The 22,576-nt window shown below is 35.2% G+C and overlaps 1 protein-coding gene across 2 annotated transcripts in view; it reads right to left on the reverse strand.

The window, feature by feature from the left end:
- DPYD (dihydropyrimidine dehydrogenase) overlaps positions 1–22,576 on the reverse strand; it is a 795,862-nt gene that overhangs the window by 460,996 nt on the left and 312,290 nt on the right. Inside the window, exon 11 of one of the 2 annotated variants that reach the window (XM_019747023.2) lies at positions 11,068–11,278. The exons of the other annotated variant lie outside the window; for it this stretch is intronic. Coding sequence (XP_019602582.2) covers positions 11,068–11,278 — 211 coding nt within the window. The remainder of the gene's footprint in view (positions 1–11,067; positions 11,279–22,576) is intronic. 2 annotated transcript variants of the gene reach the window in all.

Raw genomic sequence — 22,576 nt, forward strand, 5'->3', positions numbered from 1 at the left:
CTATCATAGTAGGGGACTTCAACACACTTCTGACAACAAGGGACAGGTCTTCCAGACAGAAAATCAATATGGAAACAGTGGCCTTAAATGACACATTGGACAAGTTCAATTTAATGGATATTTTTAGAGAATTTCACCCTGAAGCTGCAGAACACACATGTTTCTCAAGCACACATGGAACATTTTCCAAGATAGATCACGTTAGGCCACAAAACAAGTCTCAATAAATTTAAGAAAATTGAAATCATATCAAGTGTCTTCTCTGAGCACAGTGCTATGAAATTAAAAATCAATTACACGAAAAAACAAAACAAAACTGAAAGACACACAAACACATGGAGGCTGAATAATATGTTACTGAATAATGAATGAGTCAACAATAATATCAAGGAAGAAATCAAAAGATATCTTGAGACAAATGAAAATGAAAACACAACGACTCAAAATCTATGGGAGATAGCAATGCAGGCCTACCTAAAGAAACAAGAAAAATATCAAATCAACAGTTTATCCATACATTTAAAGGATCTGGAAAAAGAACAGCAAAATAAGCCCAAAGGGAGTACAAGGAAGGAGATAATATAGTTGAGAGCAGAAATAAATGAAATAAGAGACCAAAAAAACAATACAAAAGATCAATGAAATGAAGAGCTGGCTTTTGGGGAAGATAAACAAAATCGACAAGCCTTTAGCCAGACTCATCAAAAAAAGAAAAGAGAGAGAGAGAGAGAGAGAGAGCGCGCGAGAGAGGACCCAAATAAATAAAGTCAGAAATGAAAGAGAAGAAGTGACAACAGACACCACAGAAATACAAAAAAAAAAATTAAGAAATTACCATAAGCATCTATAAGGCGACAAATTAGGCAATCTGGAAGAAATGAATAATTTTCTAGAAACATGCAACCTTCCAAGGCTAACTCAAGAAGAAACGAAAACCTGAATAGAGTGATTACTACCAGGGAAATTGAATCAGTAATCAACAAGCTCCCAACAAACAAAAGCCCTGGACCAGATGGCTTTACAGGTGAATTTTACAAAACATTCAAAAAAGACTTATTACCTATTCTCCTCAAACTATTCCAAAAAATCTAGAAGAAGGGAAGGCTCCCAGACACGTTTTACAAGGCCACTATCACCCTGATCCCCAAATCAGACAAAGACATTACAAAAAAAGAAAACTACAGGTTGATATCCCTAATAAACATAGATGAAAAAATCCTCAACAAAATATTAGCAAACAGAATTCAGCAATACATTAAAAAGATCATACACCATGATCAAGAGGGATTCATTCCCTGTATGAAAGGGTGACTAAACATCTGCAAATAAATTAAAGTGATACACCACATTAACAAAATGAAAAATAAAAATCACATGATCATATCAATAGATGCAGAAAAAGCATTTGAGAAAATCCAGCAGCCATTTATGATAAAAACTCTTAAGAAAATGAGAATAGAGGGACCATATCTCAACATAATAAAGGCCATATATGATAAACTCAAACTAACATCATACTCAATGGGGAAAAGCTAAAACCATTCCCCTTAAGATCAGGAACAAGGGAAGGTTACCCACTTTCTTCACTTCTATTCAACATAGTTCTGGAAGTTCTAGCCACAGCAATTAGACAAGAAAAATAAATAAAAGGCATCCAAATCGATAAGGAGGAAGTAAAATTATTATATATGAGGATGACATTATACTATATAGAGAGAACCCCAAAGACTCCACCAAAAATCTATTAGAACTGATACATGAATTTAGTAAAGTAGCAGGATACAAAATTAATCTTCAGAAATCCGTTGCATTTGTATATACCAATAATAAATTATCAGAAGGAGAAATTAAGAAAACAATCCCATTTTCAATTGCTTCAAAGATTATAAAATACTTAGAAATAAATTTAACCAAAGTAAAAGACCTGTACTCAGAAAATTATAATACACTGAAGAAAGAAATTAAAGAAAATACAAATAGATGGAAACACATACCATGCTCATGGATAGGAAGAATTAATATAGTTAAAATGTCCATACTGCCTAAGGCAATATACAGATTCAACACAATTCTTATCAAACTACCAAGGATCACAGAAATAGAACATACAATCCTAAAATTTATATGGAACCATAACAGACCTTGGATAGCCACAGCAATCTTGAGAAATTAAGAACAAAGTGGGAGGTATCATGATACCTGACATCAAATTACACTACAAGACTACAGTAATCAAAATAGCATGGTACTGGCATAAAAACAGACACATAGATCAATAGAACAGATTAGAGAGCCCAGAAATAAATCCATGCCTATTTGGTCATTTAATCTACGACAGTGGAAGCAAGAATTTATGTTGGGATACAGACAGTCTATTCAATAAATGGTGCTGGGAAACCTGGACAGACACATGCAAAAAAATGAATGTGGACCACCTCCTTACACCATATACAAGAATAAATTAAAAATGGATTAAAGACTTAAGTGTAAGATCTGAAATCATAAAACTTCTGGAAGAAAATATAGGAAGAAAGTTTGTAGACATTACCCGTAGTAATATTTTTACTGATGTATACCCTAGGGCAAGGGAAGTAAGAGAAAAAATAAACATATGGGATTACGTCAAATTAAAAATTTTTTCACAGCAAAGGAAACCATCAATAAAACAAAAGGCATCCTACTAAACGGGAGAAGATGTTTGTCAATGATATATCTGATAAGGGGTTAACAAAAAATTTATAAAAAACTCATTCAACTTAACACCAAAAAAACAAACAACCCAATTAAAAAATGGGCAGAGGACATGAAGATAAATTTTTCTAAAGATGATACAGATGGCAAACAGACGTATGAAAGAATGCTCAACCTCACTAATCATAAGAGAAATGCAAATGAATACCACAATGAGATGCCACCTCACCCCAGTCAAAATGGCTACCATAAATAAATCAACAAACAACAAGTGCTGCTGAGGATGTGGAGAAAATGGATATCCCTCGTGCACTGCTGGTGGGATTGCAGATTGGTGTAGCCACTATGGAAATCAGTATGGAGGTATCTCAAGAAACTCGAAATGGAATTACCTTATAACCCAGGAATTCCACTCCTAGGTATCTATCCAGAGAAATCCAAAGCACTAATTCGAAAAAATTTATGCATCCCTAAGTTTATTGCAGCACTATACACAATAACCAAGACATGGAAACAATTGAAATGACCATTGGTAGATAACTGGATCAAGAAATGGTGATACATTTATACAATGGAGTATTACTCAGCCATAAAGAAGAATGAAATCTTAACCATTTACAACAATATGGATGGACCTAATGAACATTATCCTAAGTGAAATAAGTCAGACAGAGAAAGACAAATACCACATGATCTCCCTTATATGTGGAATCTAAAGAATAGAATAAATGAACAAACTAATCAGAAAGAGTCTCAGAGACATAGAAGAAAAACTGAGGGTTGCTAGATGGGAAGGGGCTTGAGATGAGGGAGAAGGTGAGGGTGTTAGAAAGTATAGTCGGTAACCACAAGATTGCTACAGGTATACGAAAGACAGTTTGGGGAATATAATCAACAAGTATCCTATGGACACTTGTCTTCTTAGGGAGACCACCTCAGGGATGATGTAGATGCCTGATCACTGCAGTGTACATCTGAAGCTGAAGCTGAAGAATAATGAATGTCAAGTATAATTATATATGCATATATATATATAATCACAGCATGTGGAGTACAGAATAAGGAATAGAAAATAGAAACAGTGGAAATAGAACAGCTATGTGTGATGTCAGAGGGGTAGTACATTGGGGGAGGGTGGGTTATCACTTTGTGAGGGGTATAAGTGTCTAACTATTACATTGTTTTGTACATCTGAAACTAATTTTTTTTAAAAAAGTTTAAAAAAATGCATACAACAGTGAAAATTTGAGCGATCATGACAGTTTCTCAACTTGATCCTCCATTCTTTCCTGCTTCCATTTATGTATGTATGTATGTATGTATGTATGTATGTAAGGCAGAAGAGGGATTAGGCAAGCTGAAAGCCCCAGAGTGGACAATTGTTCAAAGAAAATTTTGATGAACCTCTAAGAAGCCACAACAGCTTCTGGAGGAGATGTTTTATTGCTTGAAAAATGGATCATGCTGGTTAAGAAAAAGAGGGTGAGTTATTACAATGTCTTAGTGCTCCCAATCCTACTAGTGAATTACCATATGAGTAACATTTTAATAGGCGTAAAAGAAACCCAAACACACTGATGCCAATTCTTTTAAAGCACAGAATATTATTATTAGGCACCTGACTCATCTAGTACTCACATTAAAACATTTTCCCTATGTTTTTCCCCAAACCTAAATAATTGAGGGGGAAAATGGACACATTTGAAAAAAAATCCTGAATGTCAAGAGTCTTATGCACACCATTTCTTGACTAACTGGCAAATTTGTTGGAGTTCTGACTTAGCCCAGAACAAGACAAATTAACTCATGACCTGTACCTTTTCTCAGTCGGGGAGCAAGTGAATAAAAGGTACCTTTGAAGCTAATATTGTCAGAATCTTTGATTAACACCATGAGTCTTTTAAAAACTTTTCTGAGAGCCTTCTAATAAGAGAAACTGAAAGATTTTAAAACTTTTTCCCCCAAAACCACTCTATGGATAACCGCAATTAACGCAATCAAGGGAGTTAGTTTCTGAGAGTTACATTAAAGATTCAGAAAGAACTGGGCCTGGTGTTTCATTGTTATCTCTAGTGCGAGGAGCAGAAAGAAAATGCAAGCACTGGTGAAGTATATAAACTCCTTTCCTAGAAGAAAGGCCATGCATCCTCTGCCATATATAGCAAGAGAGTTCAGTCAGTTAGCTTCTCATGTGTTCTCCTGAGTAGTGTCATGTACCATATGCTGAGTCAATTTTATTGCCACCATTTATCCTACCTCTTCTTTCCCAAAATATAGATTTTTAATCTTAGTTATTTCATTGCGTAATTTTCAAGCACTTAAAATTCAAACTTAGATCCTCAAAAGTGCTTATCTTTTTCTTACTTAGAAGAAAAACGAGCAATCATCTTAGGTTAAACAAACAAAATATTTGGCCCAATTTTACCATTGTTAAGAGGAAAAACAAAGTTATTTAAAAATCCTTTGCTTTTTAAATACCTGGCTTGTGAAAATTCAAAATGGAGATTTCTAACTATTGAAAATTTATTGAAAAACAATTCCTTTTGATGGTATGAAAAATGTCAGAGTTGATAACAAAACACTTTAAAAATATGTGATATAGTTACAACCTGTACAATCTTTTTATCTGCAAATAAAAATAAACAAATATATGAAACATGTTCTCATTTAAAAATCATAAATGTAAGAGCATCTGCTTCACTTGTTTACAAAGACATGTTGTCAGAGCCTGGAAGGCCCCAGATAAAGTCATGATTTTCAAATATTTTCATTCCTGGGCAACATTCATACCATAATAAGGGTGTAATATAACTCAATTTAATTATTAAAATATGGTTTTGTTATTTAAGGATAATAACATCTGAAACTTAAGAGATGTTTACTATTTACTAGCATACATTTTAGTGCTTTGCACATATTATTAGTTAATTTATTATTAAAACAATTCTAGAAAATAGATATTAAAGTCACTCCCCTGAAGAGATCAGAACCATGAAATACAAAGAGACTAAGGGAGCCAGGTTTTCCAGCTGGGCAGCTTGGATCCAGAGCCCCTGCTCTAAGCTGCTACACTAGACAGAATCTAATTTAGTGTACTATTTATTGGACTATAAAGAATGCAACAACTTATGCCAAAACAGCCAAAAAAAAACCCCACAAAAAACACAAAAACAAAAAATACCCAGTAGAAATAGAAAAATTCAATTTTTTCTTATATTTTCTAAGAAACATAAGCCAAACATGGCCCATAGTAGAAAAAACATAACTAAGTGTAATAAAATTAGTATCTTATATGAATCAAGTCAAGTGAAATGCACAAATATACACTGTGTATCTGTTTTGTGCAGATTAATATGTTGTCTGCTACTGGGACTACGATTTACTATAATGGTACAATCTGCCTTTTAGGGTTCGCAATCTAATTGGAAGATACATTATAATATGTTCTAGAAGATCAAAGCACATAGGTCTTTTCAAAGTGGACATTTGCAGAGAATGAGAGGGTGGCTGTGGTGCAGCATATGGAAGAGGCACAGAGGTCATGGTAGGGCAGAAGTGGCTTCCTTCAGTTGTCTGAAAGCATATTCAAAGCCACACTGAATTATGTCATCTGGACCTCCCAGGAATGTGAGGACGAGGCCCACTGTTACTACCTCCATTGTGAGGTTGATAAAAATAGTAACATATTCTCTTCCTCAATTCAAAACTAACAGAAAAGATATGCACCTTTTTACAATTGGCAGTTTGATTCCAAGTCTAAAGAGAAGGGAGGATAAACTTAAAAGAAGCAAGAAGTCTCTTAAATCTGACATTGTGCAAACAAACAAAAAGGGAGAAAATTCAAACACTGATGTTTAGCAGAAGAGGAGACTTCTATATTACAAAATGTATATTTTTAAAATAAATAAATACAATTTCCAGGGAAGGGCAATATTTGTAGAGCAGAAATGCCAATTAGAGGTATCCTATCCTGTGCTTAATTTACTGACAGCCTTTAAAATCAGTCTTGAACAATAAAAATCCCAATTTAATGTAATTTGGAATCTTACACATTTTGAGGAAATGGATGATAATTTCTAAAAGGAAGAACCACTTTGAGTTTTTCACAGGAATGATACGAAGTAAGACTAAGGCTTTATTATCTCAATCAAATTAGAATTGGACACTGCACAGTCTCTAGAACTTAAGACAGTAGTTGATGAAGGATTCCTTTAAATTGTGCTCATAATAGGCACACAAATATTCCACGCACAGGGATATGGGATACATAGTCTTTTGTTCCTATTTCCTACTCACTGCTACCCTTCAAAAAAAGAGACAGAAATAAAATAGAATTGGGTAAAATAATGATAATTAGTTACAATTGTTATTAGTCAGTAGCAATGAAACAATTAGTTACTGTAATCCAAGGATATTATCCAAATTTGTTTTGTAAATTTCACATACTTATCTTTTCTATAAGCTGTTAAGGCATTTAACATTCTTATGACAGGAAATGTATAGAAAAGATATACTGGGTGCTTAGTAATACAAAATAAACTTATTTTATATTCTCCTTTATGAAACACACAGATTAAAGGACTTGCAAACATAATGCAGTAAATCAGAGGAAAAAACTGAGATTCAAAGTTTAATTTCATTCAAATTTCCCATTTTGGATTACCTTTACAAATACATATTATGATGCAATTGAGACACTACAAGTATTTTCATTTAAAATATTATTGTAATCAGAAAATGCTGAGAGTATAAATTATCATTTGTATGTATTCTGTCAAATTTACTTCATTCCTTGAGTTCTTCAGCATGTATTTATATAATGCATTCACCAAGGACATTCTGAGTTACCACTATGGAATCTATCCTGCGGATTCTGGTAGGAATAACTCAATAGAGAACAATGGAAAAGAGAGTTGGATACATAGTACATGTGAAGTCACTCGCTGAAGTGCTAGGACCTTTAACCTATAGTGTAGGGTGACACTGGTGAATTCAATGAAAAGAGACACTGGAATTAGAAGTTAGAATCCTGGATGACATTTTGAACTTTCATGTTAAGAGAACTATGGTACTATTTACAATAATAGCAAAGTTGAAGAGATCTGTCTTAGGGATATCTGATGAGGTCACCCTTCCTTACCTTGTGCTTCTCTGTCAAAATGTATTCTTCACTTGGTAAAAACAATTATTTGTTTAAAGGTCTGCCTCCAACCCCAGTCTATGAGGTTTTAAAAGTGCCTCATTCATCTTTGTACTCTCCAGAATACAACTTGACACTTGCTATTCATTCACTAGATGCTCAGAAAATGTTTGTCACATGCGTTAGCATAAACATAGGATGGAATGTCTTCTGAGGCATGGAGAGTGGAGAAAGAAATTTTGGAGTCATTTCACTCAGAAGTGAAATATGCCTGCTGTGAGCCTAGCCACTACCTGGCACACAGAAGTTGTTCATTAAATATTGCTTACAGGAATGAATGAATGAATGAATGAATGAATGAATGAATGAATGAATGAGGACAATCAGTTCACTGAAGGAATATATACGTTAAGATGAAAAAATTGGGCAACTTTGAATTTTGGAAAGTACTAAAAATTAACAAGTTGGAGGAAGAAAAGCAGTCACTGATAGGCTTGAGAAGGAATAGTTAAGAAAAAACGGAGTATCATAAACAACAGTTACATGTTGCAGTTTCATTTTCAAAGCACTTTCACATGATTTTGTTTTAATTAAACAAAATCTCAACAGTCCTGAGAGGTAGGGAGAAAAGGTATTATTATGTCTCTCTCTCTCTCTCTCTCTCTCTCTCTCTCTCTCTCTCTCTCTCTCTCTCTCTCTCTCTCCACTAGAGGAAGAAGCTGAGGTTCAGAAAGCTTAAGTGGCTTGGAGGAGAGCATTTCAAATAGAAAGAAACATTTAACATTGTCAAATGCAGAAAATAGAATAAGGGCTAAAAAGATGTCACTGACATTGGCATGCAGTTCACTGGAGCCAGTGAGGTTGGGAAGCAGGGACGGAGAAGGGTGGAAAAGCAGGTTCATGTTTTTTTTAATTTATTTTTTAAATTTATTGGGGTGACAATTGTTAGTAAAATTACATAGATTTCAGGTTGATGTTTTCTTAAGGCAGAGGTTTTAAAGATAGATTGTAAAGCAGAGGTTTAATAATAAATAAGATAAATAAGTTAAATTATATAGTAGCAAATGTATATCACAAAGGTATCACACATAAATCACACTACATAGCTATGAGGATGGGATAAGATTCAGGGTAGAAGAGGGAAAACATGAATGTCTTCTTTTCTTACCCAAATGACAACGTTGGTTCCTGTGAACTGATTTTCACTATACCTATTATGTGTCACTATACCTATTATGTGTGTACATGGAAGTTTTCTGACTTTGAAATTATTATTGTAAGATTTTAAATGCCATTTGGGTTAAGACCTTAATCAACTTGTAACAGTGATTCCCTCAACCCCTTTCTTTAATGTTTTCCACTTAAAAAGCTGTGTTGAAAATATTTAGATGGGGGTAAGAGGTATGAATGCTATTTCACATCCCAGCTCTTCCAGCTCCCCTCTCACTTGGAAAGCAACTTCTTATTAACGTAAACATCGAAGGGCCCTGGTAATGCAGGTAATTCCACTAAAGGACAATTTTTTTCCAGGCAGTTTGTTATTTCAAGTCAAGAAGAGAGGGGAAAAGAAAAGAAAAAAGAGAAAACTGAAGAGCCATTTTTACTTGAATTCTCTAAATCACTAAATGGATATGGGGTAGTACATATGAAGCACTGGTAAATTCTGGAATAAATGCACAAATTGAAATTCTGGAATGACTTTGTCAAATAAACATGAATAGATCACTTTTTCTTCTACGCCATATTTTAAAAATTAAGTTAGATCTTTCACTCTACACACACACACACTCGCACACTTGCACACTAGAATAAGCTTAGTAAAATCACATCTGAGATTGCAAAAGCTGTTTTCTATGATCTGAGTCACATTTACTTAGGTTTGCTTAGGAAATGATACATTTTTCATAATATTAGAGTTGTCAGATGTGGAACATGAATTCAGATGGGTAAGCTTAGTTATTTTTTGATAGGTGAGTCATCAACAGAATTGCTAGTTAAATATGATTCAACTTTTTACTCAGTTTTTGGTGATGTGCAGAGCAGCAAGAAAAGTATGATTTCTTCATAATAGAAAGAAGTTTATGCTTTGCTCTTCTCTTTCCCTGAAACCCAGTTAATGAATAAACAAACCACACTGTGACTGTATCTACATATCACATAAACATCTAGATGAAAAGTGACAAATCCATGCCATCATCCAGCTATTTGAAAACATTTATCTTGATGACACTAAACATCTGGATGTTTCCAGATATGGAGATATTTGATGTCCTGCAGATAAAATATACTGATGACTGATTGAATTTTTTACTTATCTGTTGCATATAAATGCATATTTGCAAGCATATATTTCTTCTTATTGCAGACACAAACTGTAATTTTAGCATGGATATAGTAGGAAGTCATAGACAGGATTTGTCAAGTTTAGATTTTTTTTGGTTATTGTTCTTAATGAATGAATCTCTCATCTAGAGAAATGACTTTCTTTTACTTTCCTTTCAGTAAATAGTTAATTGTCATTTCAATAGTTTTTATTAAAAGGTAAAAAGGCTTTGCAAAATGAATGAAGGCACCTAACTACCTCAACTTTCATCTTCAATGGCCAACAAAAACAGTGTGTGGGGAAAATATATCACAAAATAGTCTTAACTAATTGACTTATTCTTCAGTTAAAATGCTATATAAAATATTTCCTTTCTCATCATCACTTTTTAAAAAAGCATTTCATTCTTCCTCAGCATGTCAATTTATGCTATTCAGATGAATGACAGGAGTTCAAACTTTCTAATTTGACAATTTTGATGTTTCTAGTGGTGGTTTGAGATGAGGATAGTAGTAAACATGAATTCTGTTTTTGTCTATTCATTAAATCCTAATTTGTCCGAATCATTGAAGACTGTCTGTTACAACTTCTCTGTCACATTTCCTTCCTCTAGGACTAATTGAAGAAAAAGCCATCCTTACAGAAGAAACGAGGCAAACATTATTACAAAATAAAGTATGTATTTCGATTATCAGTTTAAAAAGAAGATTCATGTTCAGTTCCCACATTTTAAAAATAGTCCTGTATAGCGTTAAACGTATTTCTAAGTCCTTTAAATCAAGATGGCTTGCATTTCCTACAAGAAGAAGGAAATAAATGTTAAAGCGAAAAACAATTTCCCCAAAGCTGGAAACTATTATGTCAGTAAAACAACAGACAGTGCACAACACATGTCAGGGCCTGAGCACCCTACCTTTAGGATCACTCAGAACTGAACCAAAGGCACTGATGACCACATCAGCTTTCAGATGGACTATCTGATCTTCATCTTCAGTCCAGTTTCCAGTTTCATCTTGCTCTGTCCGAACAAACTGCATAGCAACAATTCTCCCACCTTTTACTATAACCTTCCGTGGGGACAGAAAAGGCAAAAATTCACACTTTTCTTCCTTAGCAAGCTCCATCTAAAATAAAACAGAACACAGAAAATGTTTCATCTCCGTTGAACATTTGATTTTTAATTCAAATTGTACAAACTAAAGCATATGATGTTTAAATCAACTTGAAATATTTTCTGTCACCAAAGCTGAGATTCAGTTATCCACCATTTACATTTGGTAAATCACTGACCAGGGAGATGTCTTGAATTGCAGTTGTTCTGTGGAAGTTTATAAGTCATGGCCTCACAAGATTTTTCTCAGATCACAAGATAGTTAGATATCGTATGCCCTACGGTTGGTGGTGTGTGAGGTTTCTGGTCTCCTTATGCTTTCATTTCTCTTTACTCATGCCACATATGAGAATAAATACTTTTTATTATTACCAGGTTGCATATATCTAAGCTGGAAGAAAGTCAACCAAGTGGGTGAACCCGTCTGTGAAGTGCACAATTAGAATGGTAGGCCGGTGAAAAGGAAGGAGACTGAAGAAACTCTGTGAAACTAAGAAATAAATAACACTTAATCTTATTTTTGTAAAAAAACAAATAAAATTTTTTTAGAAAGAGAAACAAGCACACTCTTCTTGAAAAATTCCATCTTCTGCATCTCTTACATAATTCATTTTGCCATAAAATGAGATACCCTAGTTTGTGTTTGTTTTCATCCCTATAATGGGATGTTTATCAACACAGAATATAAATATTTACTTATTTTTCTACTTACTGCTTTTGGGAATCCAGGCTTTTGTGAATATAATCCTAACTAGTATGCTGAGGAGTCTTTTTCAAAAAATATGAAGAGGTCGAGGAGTATTGAGTCTCATTCTTTCTCTCCCCTGTCGAAGACAGGTGGATTCTCAGTAGGTGATGAATCCCCTGACAAGTGATTCAGAAGGCCATGTTTGAGGCTTCATACCAGGAGTTACCTGCGCTACCTCAAAATGGGAAACTGAGACATAATGTAACTTGCTCAATGTTGTCCTCCTGCCATGGACCCACCTCTCAGCACTCTGTTCATTACTAGTGGTCCCATGCTTTGCCATGCATCGGATTCACCTGGAGGGCTTGTTAAAATAGACTACGTGGGCCCACCCCCAGAGTTTCTGATTCTGTAGGACTGGGTGAGACCTGAGGAACTGCATTTGTAACATACTTTTAGGTGATGCTATGCTGCTGGTCCAGAGGTGACACTTTGTGAACCACTGTCTTAATTAGACTATAGCAGACTGGCTTTGAACTTGGTCTGTACTATGCATTCTCAGTGAGAGTAATCTCACCCACAACGGAGTGAACACCAATTCTCAGGGAATAAAAAATTCTTAGATATCATAATGGTTTGTGACATTCCCTACCCCCCACCAAAAGAACCACAGTACAAAAACAGATAAATTAAAATTACAGTGATGAGAGAGGTAGTAATTAGGGCAAGAGATTCTAAAAGAACTCCCAGGGAGATGACGATAAAAAATAATTGATTGACACTGGTCATTAGTATATATTAGCATGAAGCTGTTCAGTCTATGTTTTACTTATGGTATTTTTTTTATTATTGGCCTTAAAAGATTAAAAGATAGACTGCACAAACTATTATTACACAGTATTTTTCTTTTCGTTATAAAATTAAGAGATTTCATATGATTTCACTGACATGTGGTATATAAACCAAAAAGCACAAAAGAACAAGACAAACAAATGAGAAACAAAAACTCATAGACACAGACAATAGTTTAGTGGTTACCAGAGGGTAAGGGGGGAGGGGGTGGGAGATGAGGGTAAGAGGAATCAAACATATGGTGATGGAAGGAGAACTGACTCTGGGTGGTGAACACACAATGGATTTATAGATGATGTATTACAGAATTGTACAACTGAAATCTATGTAACTTTACTAACAATTGTCACCCCAATAAACTCTAATTAAAAAAAAATTAAGAGATTGGCTATATCAGAAGGAATAGATATGTGGGATATGGTGGGCGGTAAGTATATAAACAGTGGTTCAAAAACTATCCACTGTTTAGACAGGGAAACTGCCGGTAAGTCAAATTGGATGAGGTTTGAAATCTGCAACCACTGTTTATTTGGGATAGTCACTAAAACTCTGCCCTTCGGGTTCCTTTTATATAAAATGGGAATAATAATTCCTAATTAATTGGTATGTGATGCTATTTTAGGCAATTCAGACATGTAAAGCCCCTAAAGCAGACCTTAACATACAGAAGGTACTAATAAATGTCATGTATTTGTAGTTGATATTCTCTGAATTCACTTTCCCCCCAACTCATTCTTCAGCCTATTTAACGTCAGTTAGCAATGAGATTATGATTCCAAAAAAAAGGTGGCCCAATAGCAAAGGTAAAAAAAAAAAAAAAAAAAAGGGAGGGGGGAGGCCACAGATGAAACTTAGGCTCCTCTTTCATTTTCTACAAAACAAAAATGTATGATTTCTGGAAGGCAAACTATTCCCTAAATATTTCAAATTATAAAATAAATGTGACTCCAGTTTGTAAGATATGTTTTCTGTACCACTTTTGCGTAATGTAGCACCTTGTAACTCATCAATATAAACCAGTTTATTGTGTTCCGAAAACGTCAAGTAATGCTAAATTTTCATGATAATGCCAAACTTGATTGAGTAACAATGTCAAATGTTTATGGTTTGAATAAATCAGTACACAAATTTGTTTATAATACTACTCTTTTCTGTGTTGGACTGAAATACAATTCTGAACTATGCTGCATATATTAGGATCATGTCTCAGACTCATTTAGAATCTGTTTTGTCTCGTTTTATCTTTGCCTATTAACACTAAGATAGTTATATGTAGGTAAATATTATTATATATAGGTAATTTTATACTTTTTGGCAAATTTAGCATTAAGTTTAGAAACAAAAGTTGGACACTAAAAAAAAAAATCAAAACTTTTAAATATTTAAAATAAATATTACCAATGATTTAATGTGTGAACAAGCCTCAGTAGTACTCTTACCATGTCTTAGACTTCTGGGGGCCCAAAAATTATGTACAGTTACGAACATGAAGAAATGGTATCCTCAGCTCATATCGTAACTACCCACATGCATCAGGATTGATAACTTGTATTCAGATATTTAGTATTTGGGCCAACTGTCTGACAGTGCACAGAAGTTGGGTGGTATGAACACTGGCCCCCACAGAGATTATTATGAATTTCTGCTTTTGAAATTTTAGAGGTATTCTTTACTTTCTAAACATGTAGGAGCAGACTATTGGGCAGCAGACATACATCACACCACTTCTTGCTATTTTGCTTTTAAGTAGCCAGATTTTTTATTTTACCTAAAAGAGGGAAATAATTTTAGAGGAAAAATAGGAAGATATCATTTGAGCATATTTATTTACTTGAAAAATATTGATATAATATTGAGAAAAGAAGAACTGAGATAAGATTTATCTTAGGAAGTACGGAAATACTAGGAAAATCAGAAGACAAGTAGGTGAAGTCACATGTCAAGTAAAATATTCTTTCAGTTATTTGTGGAAAACAGAGAAATTTACTTTCAATATTTAAGAAATCTACCAAGATGATGATAACAATGATTAATATACAGCAGGCATTCTTTTAAGTGCTTTATATATACCTCATTTTAATCTTCACACAGAAGGTATTTTATGACACCTATGTGGGAGTTATTTAAAAAACATAGTTAGCTTCAAATCAACTTTTCCTCTGTGTGGCTCAAAAGGCTAATAATACACTGGATATCATCCTGATTTATAGATTTATCACCCAAACTCAGGCACTCTGCTGCTTGCTGTCCTCACAACCAACCCTGTGTAGGAAGAAGCACTATTTCCTTACTACAGAAGAGAAATTGAAACTGAGGCTGAAAGACACCAAAGGTATATTAAGGGATGACAAAGCTAGCTGCAATTCTGATATGGCTGAAACAAACTCCAACGCAGAATTCATTATGTCCAAAGACAGCAATTGTAGAATATTTCAAAGAATGAGACTTTCTATGGCTCTAGTTGTTGAATCTCAAAATGAGGATAATTGGAACAAGAAATGATCTAGTCAAAGGCAAATTAAAGGTCAAGGAGTTGGCTCAATAAAGGCTGCCCGTGGTGGGAATAGGAGATTCAAGCTTCTCAGTCTAAGTAAGTTTAGAGGTTACTATAAAATCATGAAATACAGGAGCTAAGTGATGGACTTATGAACCCAATATTGTAAACAAGTTAATAGAGACTCCCTGAATCCAGACAAAGGGTAAGTTTAGAACAAAGGAGTACTACTTTATAAAGTAGATAGTAGAGGCACAGTATGTCAAAATATAAAGGTGGAAAATTAAAATAGAATAAAAGAAATATTTGTTGGGCTGTAAACTCTCACAAATTCTTTAAGTACAGAAAGAAGATCCTATTTAATTTTCTAACCCCAGTGTCCAGAAGTGATATTCAAATACTTAACAAATGATGAGTATAAGCAAATGAACATTCAGATGCCTGGCAAATCAGAATATACTCCAGCCAATATGACACATGGAAGGGCATCAAGTGAATTTCAGCCCTACTGGTGTCTATCAAAATGACTGACATACAGTAGATCTTGAATAACACTTTGCTTACCAAAATGAATGACATGAAAACCCAAAGCGCACTCAAGTTAAAAGGACAATCATCTAGTAGTACACATATGGAGTCAATGGCTATTAAACACCAGTCCCAAAGCAAGTAACCCCGGGCACGTGGAAGACACACTACCTGACCAGAACCCTCCATGCTGTGGGGTTGAAATAAAAAAAATTTAAAAAATGGTGTTCTTTCTCAGTTGTCAGTCACACAGTCATGAGAAAACGATGGCCCAGACTGACCAGTGGTCTAACCTAATACGTTGGGTCTTGACATTTTATTGTTCAAATTAATCAGCCTTCTGTGGTAATTATTCACAGATGTCAGTGTTAGTGCTTTTTAATACCTAATGTATATAACCATTAACGGAGTCAGAAAGTGCAAATTAGTAGACATAATATAGTCACAGGGATGTGAAATATAGTATGGGGAATATAATCAAGAATGTTGTAAAGATCATATAAGGTGCCAGATGGGTACTGGATTTATCAGGGGGATCACATCATAGACTTTGTATATGTCTGACGAATACGCTATACATCTGAAGATAAAATAGAATAATATTGAATGTCAAGTATAATTAAACACACACATACACACACACACACACACACACACACACAGTGTCAAAAATACATACATGTTTTAAGAAAGGAAAAACTATTAAAATTGTACTACTCAATATGTACCGATAACAAAAGATGAATACAAGTCAAGTTTGAATTCTGCAATTACAAGAGGTGCTCAAAGTGGTTACCATCAGCGTAATTTTAATACAGTTGTCCTTTCTTAAAATGTGTATACATTTTTTTGGCACCCTATGTATATATAGTCACAGGATGTGGAGTACAGCACAGAGAATAGAGTTAATGGTATTGCAACAGCTATATACGATGTTAGAGGGGTTATCACTTTGAAGGGGTGTAAATGTCTAACTATTACATTGCTTTGTACACATGAAACTAAAAAATGATAAAAATTAAAAAAAAGTATTAATAATTAGCATCTCTGTGAGTTTGGTATATGAACACTTGTGTTCAGGACACGCATATTTATTTGTTTGATGGCACCTATTCTCATGAGGGACAACTGGTACAATAAACAAACAGTCTCCCTTGGACTTATCTACATCAATAATAGCTCAAGGGAATAAAGGAGAAGCATCTATAAATTTCCATTTTTTGAGGTTCAATAAATCAAATTGTTACTTTCTTTTCACACCATATGAGGAAAGTGAACAATATATGCTATGCAGCTTTGATTTTTACCTCCATATTCATCACGGAAGATTTGTGGTTGATGCTGAGTGAAATAAAAATAGACTGCTATAGCATGCAATAATGATCATCATTTTAATGATTAACTTTATGTAATGTGGTGATTTGATCTGATTAATATTACAGGCATCATACTGTGGAAATTATGAAACAACTTAATTTGCTATAATTAAAAACATGATGTCAACTCATTTTTAGATTGCATATAGGCAAAGCAAGCATAGGTCATAAACTATAATAAGCAGAACTTAAAACCAGCATGCATTAAATTCTAATATGCCAAAGTTTGAAGGAAACAATATGAAGGACCAGTATTCTTTGTAAATATTATCCTCTAATACCTACACATTTAAGAAGTTATCAATTTTTCATGTACACAAGGACCTCAAAAATGGTATTTCAAATCAAAACTGTTTGGTAGTCTGCTTTGGCCAGTGATAATCCTGGGAAATATTATCTTTCATTTCATCACTGTTAAATTATTGGATGCACCATAAACATTCATAACTACGTGAGTCTCATTCATTAATAATTTACCAGACATTTATTAACTACCTATTACATACAAAAAATGGTACAAAGTGCTATGATTAATAAAACAATCGCTGCTTTTAAAAATCTCATAGAGGAAAACAAATCAGTAATTATATCCAGTGTGATAACATATAAACACACTGTACCCTAATGAGACATTAAAGGGAATTTTACACAGTAGTACTGCAGGTAAAGAAAGGACAGACAGAGACATCATCAAAATGGCAGAGTGAGGTGTGCCTCTGTAAATCTCCGATGGAATTTACAACTAATCGAACAACTATAACTCCACAAAGGACTCCCTGCCCAGCAGACAGGCAAGATGAAGAGGCCCACTACTGAATTCACCTAAAGGTGGGCAAATCGCGCAAGCTGGGGAGGAGGGAAAGGAGAAGTGCGGAGACGGAGATGCGCTGGTGCAGGACACAGATCTAGTTCAGTGTTCCGAGCTCGCTGCACCCCGGACTACCACAGCTGCGGGAGAGGGAAGAACTCGGACTGCTAGAGCTCCATTTATGGCCCGCAGGGCTGAGGGGGCAGTATACAAAATGGCTGAACCCAATGCAAATGGTAGAGACCTCAGAGAAAAGACTGAGGGAAAAAGACTAAAAACGGTGGCTTAAGCACTCACTGCGGAGCAGAGAACGGAAGCCTTAGGCACTGAGACTAGCCGTCCCCTCCCTACCCTCCCAGAGCTCGCCCCGCCCCCACCTGCCCAGTGCTAGAAGTGGAACAGTAGCAGTGTCAGATGAAAAGAACAGAATATTTGCTGTTCTGAGAACTGTGGAACTGTGGACCTCAGACACAGATTCCCAGCCCAACTAGATCCGGCAAAGAGGAGGGAGATGTGGAAGCAGGACCGGCTGTGGTAGTGGTCGCCGCCATTGCTCTGGGCCACCTCTCACAACTCACCCAGCCCCTGGTCCCACCTATCTGGGCGGATCACTGCAGGAGTAAACAGAACTGCTGAAATATACAGGCTCTGAATCTGGTGAAGGAAGAGCTTTGGAACTTCAAAAGCTCTCCCCATACCCACACAGACACTGTGCCTTGTGACCCAGGCAAACTATGAACAGAGGAGAAGCCTGTCTCCCATGGAATCCCCCCATTGTGTGAGAAGCTGGAATAGTGCTAAGAAAACATAGCACTAACGTGTGAGAGAGAAAAAAGGCTGCAGTTAAGAGAAAATAAAACATTCTACCAACAAGTACTGGAAAACAAAAGAAAGACCCTTCCTATCAACCTGTTGCAGAAGCCACTTCTGTAGATGTCTAGGAAGAGAAATAATAAATCAGTAATTGCCATGAATAACCAAGGCAACAAGACAGCTCAGAAAGAGGTGAAAAGTCTCCAGAAAATGAAGTTAAAGATATGGAAATATGTGACTTGCATTACAGAGAATTCAAGATTGCAGTTCTGAAAAAACTCAACAAGATGCAAGAAAACACAGAAAGGGAGTTTAATGAACTCGGAAACACAAAGAACAACATGAGCATTTTACGAAAGAGATTGAAATTTCAAAAAAGAACCAAGTAGAATTTCTGAAGATTAAGAACTCAATAGAGGAAATTAAGAATGAAATAGCCACCTTAGGGAGTAGAGTTGACCAGATAGAGGAAAGAATCGGTGACATTGAAGATAGAAACCTGAAAATGACACAGATGTAAGAAGAAAGAGACTTGAGACTTAAAAGAAATGAAAGAACTCTACAAGAACGTTCTGACTCCATCAGAAAGAGCAATATAAGAATAATGGGCATACCAGAAGGAGAAGAAAGAGAGAAGGGAACAGAGACTATATTCAAACAAATTGTCGATGAGAACTTCCCAAACTTGTGGACAAAACTGGCTCCTCGAATCCAAGAAGCAAATAGAACACCTAATTACCTCAATCCCAACAAACCTTCTTCAAGGCACATTGTATTGAAGCTGTCTAAAATCAACAACAAACAAAGAATCCTGAAGGAAGCCAGGGAAAAGAAGACAGTAACCTACAAAGGAAAGCCCATTAGATTATCATCAGATTTTTCAGCAGAAACTCTACGAGCCAGGAGGGAGTGGAACCAAATATTCAAACTGTTGAAAGAGAGAAATTATGAGCCAAGAATAATATATCCAGCAAAGATATCCTTTATATATGAAGGAGGAATAAAGATCTTTCAAGACATACAGAAGCTGAGGGGATTTTCTAATATACGATCTGAACTACAAGAAATACTAAAGGAGGCTATTCGACCACCATCAACAGGGATGATTTGTGGCAACCAAAACGTAAAAAGGGGGAGAGTAAAGGCCTGAACCGGAATATAAAAATGGAGAAAGTAAGCGTGCTGAAGAAAATGGATCAAACTTTCTTTTATATAAACTTAAGGGTAATCACTCAAAAAAATCCAGAACTGAAATATGTACTGTAATAAAAGAAGAAACAGAGGGAAACATCACAGAATACCACCACACAGAAATAATAGACAACAACAAAAAGGCAAAGAAACAATGGAGACACAGACTTACCAGACAACTAAAGATAGAATGATAGGAAATTCTCACATATCAATAATCACCCTAAATGGAAATGGACTGAACTCACCAATAAAAAGGCACAGAGCAGCAGATTGGATCAAAAAACTAAACCCAACCATATGCTGTCTCCAAGAGACACATCTCAGCTACAAGGACAAGCATAGACTCAAAGTGAAAGGGTGGAAATTGACACTCCAAGCAAATGGTATCCAGAGAAAATCAGGTGTAGCCATAATGATATCAGATGAAACAGACTTCAGGGTGAAAAAGATAACAAGAGACAAAGATGGACATTTCATAATGGTAAAGGGGACTATACAACAAGAAGACATAACAGTCATCAATATTTATGCCCCCAATCAGGGAGCACTGAAATATACCAAGCAACTACTAACAGAACTAAAGGGAGAAATTGACCAAAACACAATTATACTAGGGGACTTAAATACATCATTGACAGCTATGGATAGATCATCCAAACAGAAAATAAATAATGAAATAGCAGCCCTAAATGACACATTAGATGAAATGGACATAATTGACATATATAGAGCACTTCATCCTAAAACATCAGACTATACATTCTTTTCTAGTGTACATGGAACATTCTCAAGGATAGACCATATATTGGGACATAAAATCAGCCTCAGCAAATTTAAGAAGATTGAAATCATACCAAGCATATTCTCTGATCACAAGGCTTTGAAATTGGATATCAACTGTAAAAAGAAAGCAGGAAAAACACAAATACATGGAGATGAAACAACATACTTTTAGAGAACGACTGGGTCAAAGAAGGAATTAGAGGAGAGATCAAAAGATACATAGAAACAAATGACAATGAAAATATATCCTACCAAATTTTTGGGATGCAGCGAAAGCAGTTTTAAAAGGGAATTTATATCATTACAGGCCTATCTCAAGAAACAAGAAAAATCCCAAATAAATAACTTCATGTTACACCTGAAAGAACTAGAAAAAGAAGAACAAGTAAAACCCAAGATCAGCAGAAGAAAGGAAATAAGAAAAATCAGAGCAGAACTAAATGAAATAGAGAACAAAAAGACAATAGAAAAAATTAATGTGACAAAGAGCTGGTTCTTTGAAAAGATTAACAAAATTGACAAACCCTTGGCTAGACTCACTAAGATAAAAAGAGAGAAGACACTAATTAACAAAATCAGAAATGAAAAAGTGGAAGTTATCACGGACACCACAGAAATACAAAGGATCATCCAAGAATACTATGAAGGACTATATGCCACCAAATTCAATAACCTAGAAGAAATGGACAAGTTCTTAGAAACATATAGCCTTCCAAGGCTGAACCATGAAGAACTGGAAAATATAAACAGACCGATCACCAATAACAAAATTGAATCAGTCATCCAAAACCTTCCCAAAAGCAAAAGTCCGGGACCAGATGGCTTCACTAGTGAATTCTACCAAACCTTCAAAGAGGATCTAATACCAATCCTGCTCAAACTCTTCCAAAAAATTGAAGAAGAGACAGTACTCCTTAACTCATTTTATGAGGCCAACATTACCCTGATACCAAAACCTGGTAAGGACAACACAAAAAAGAAAACTACAGACCAATATCTCTGATGAATACAGATGCAAAAATCCTAAACAAAATTCTAGCAAATCGAATACAACAATGCATTAAAAAGATTATTCATCACGACCAAGTGGGGTTCATCCCCGGGACCCAAGGATGGTTCAACATCCACAAATCCATCAATGTGATACATCACATAAATAAAATAAAGGACAAAAATCATATGATTATATCAATTGATGCAGAAAAAGCATTTGGCAACATACAACATCCACTTACGATTAAAACACTTAATAAAATAGGTATAGAAGGAAAAGACCTTAACATAATAAAGGCCATATATGACAAACCCTCAGCTAATCTCATAATTAATGGTGAAAAACTGAAGCCCTTTGCTCTTTGTTCAGGAACACAACAGGGCTGTCCCCTATCACCTCTGCTTTTCAACATAGTGTTGGAAGTCCTTGCCAGAGCAATCAGGCAAGAGAAAGAAATAAAAGGCATACAAATTGGGAACGAAGAAGTTAAATTGTCACTCTTTGCAGATGACATGATGCTATATATAGAAAACCCTAAAGACTCCACCAAAAAGCTGTTAGAAACAGTCAACGAATACAGCAAAGTTGCTGGCTACAAAATCAATGTACAAAAGTCCATTGCATTCCTATATACTAACAATGAAATCTCAGAAAAAGAAATACAAAAAACAATTCCTTTTGCAATTGCACAATGAGATATCACCTCACCCCATTCAGAATGGCTATCATCAACAAGACAAATAGTAACAAGTGTTGGAGAGGCTGTGGAGAAAAAGGAACC

Source organism: Rhinolophus sinicus, linkage group LG14, assembly GCF_036562045.2.
Source record: "Rhinolophus sinicus isolate RSC01 linkage group LG14, ASM3656204v1, whole genome shotgun sequence".
In the NCBI taxonomy this organism is placed as follows: domain Eukaryota; kingdom Metazoa; phylum Chordata; class Mammalia; order Chiroptera; family Rhinolophidae; genus Rhinolophus; species Rhinolophus sinicus.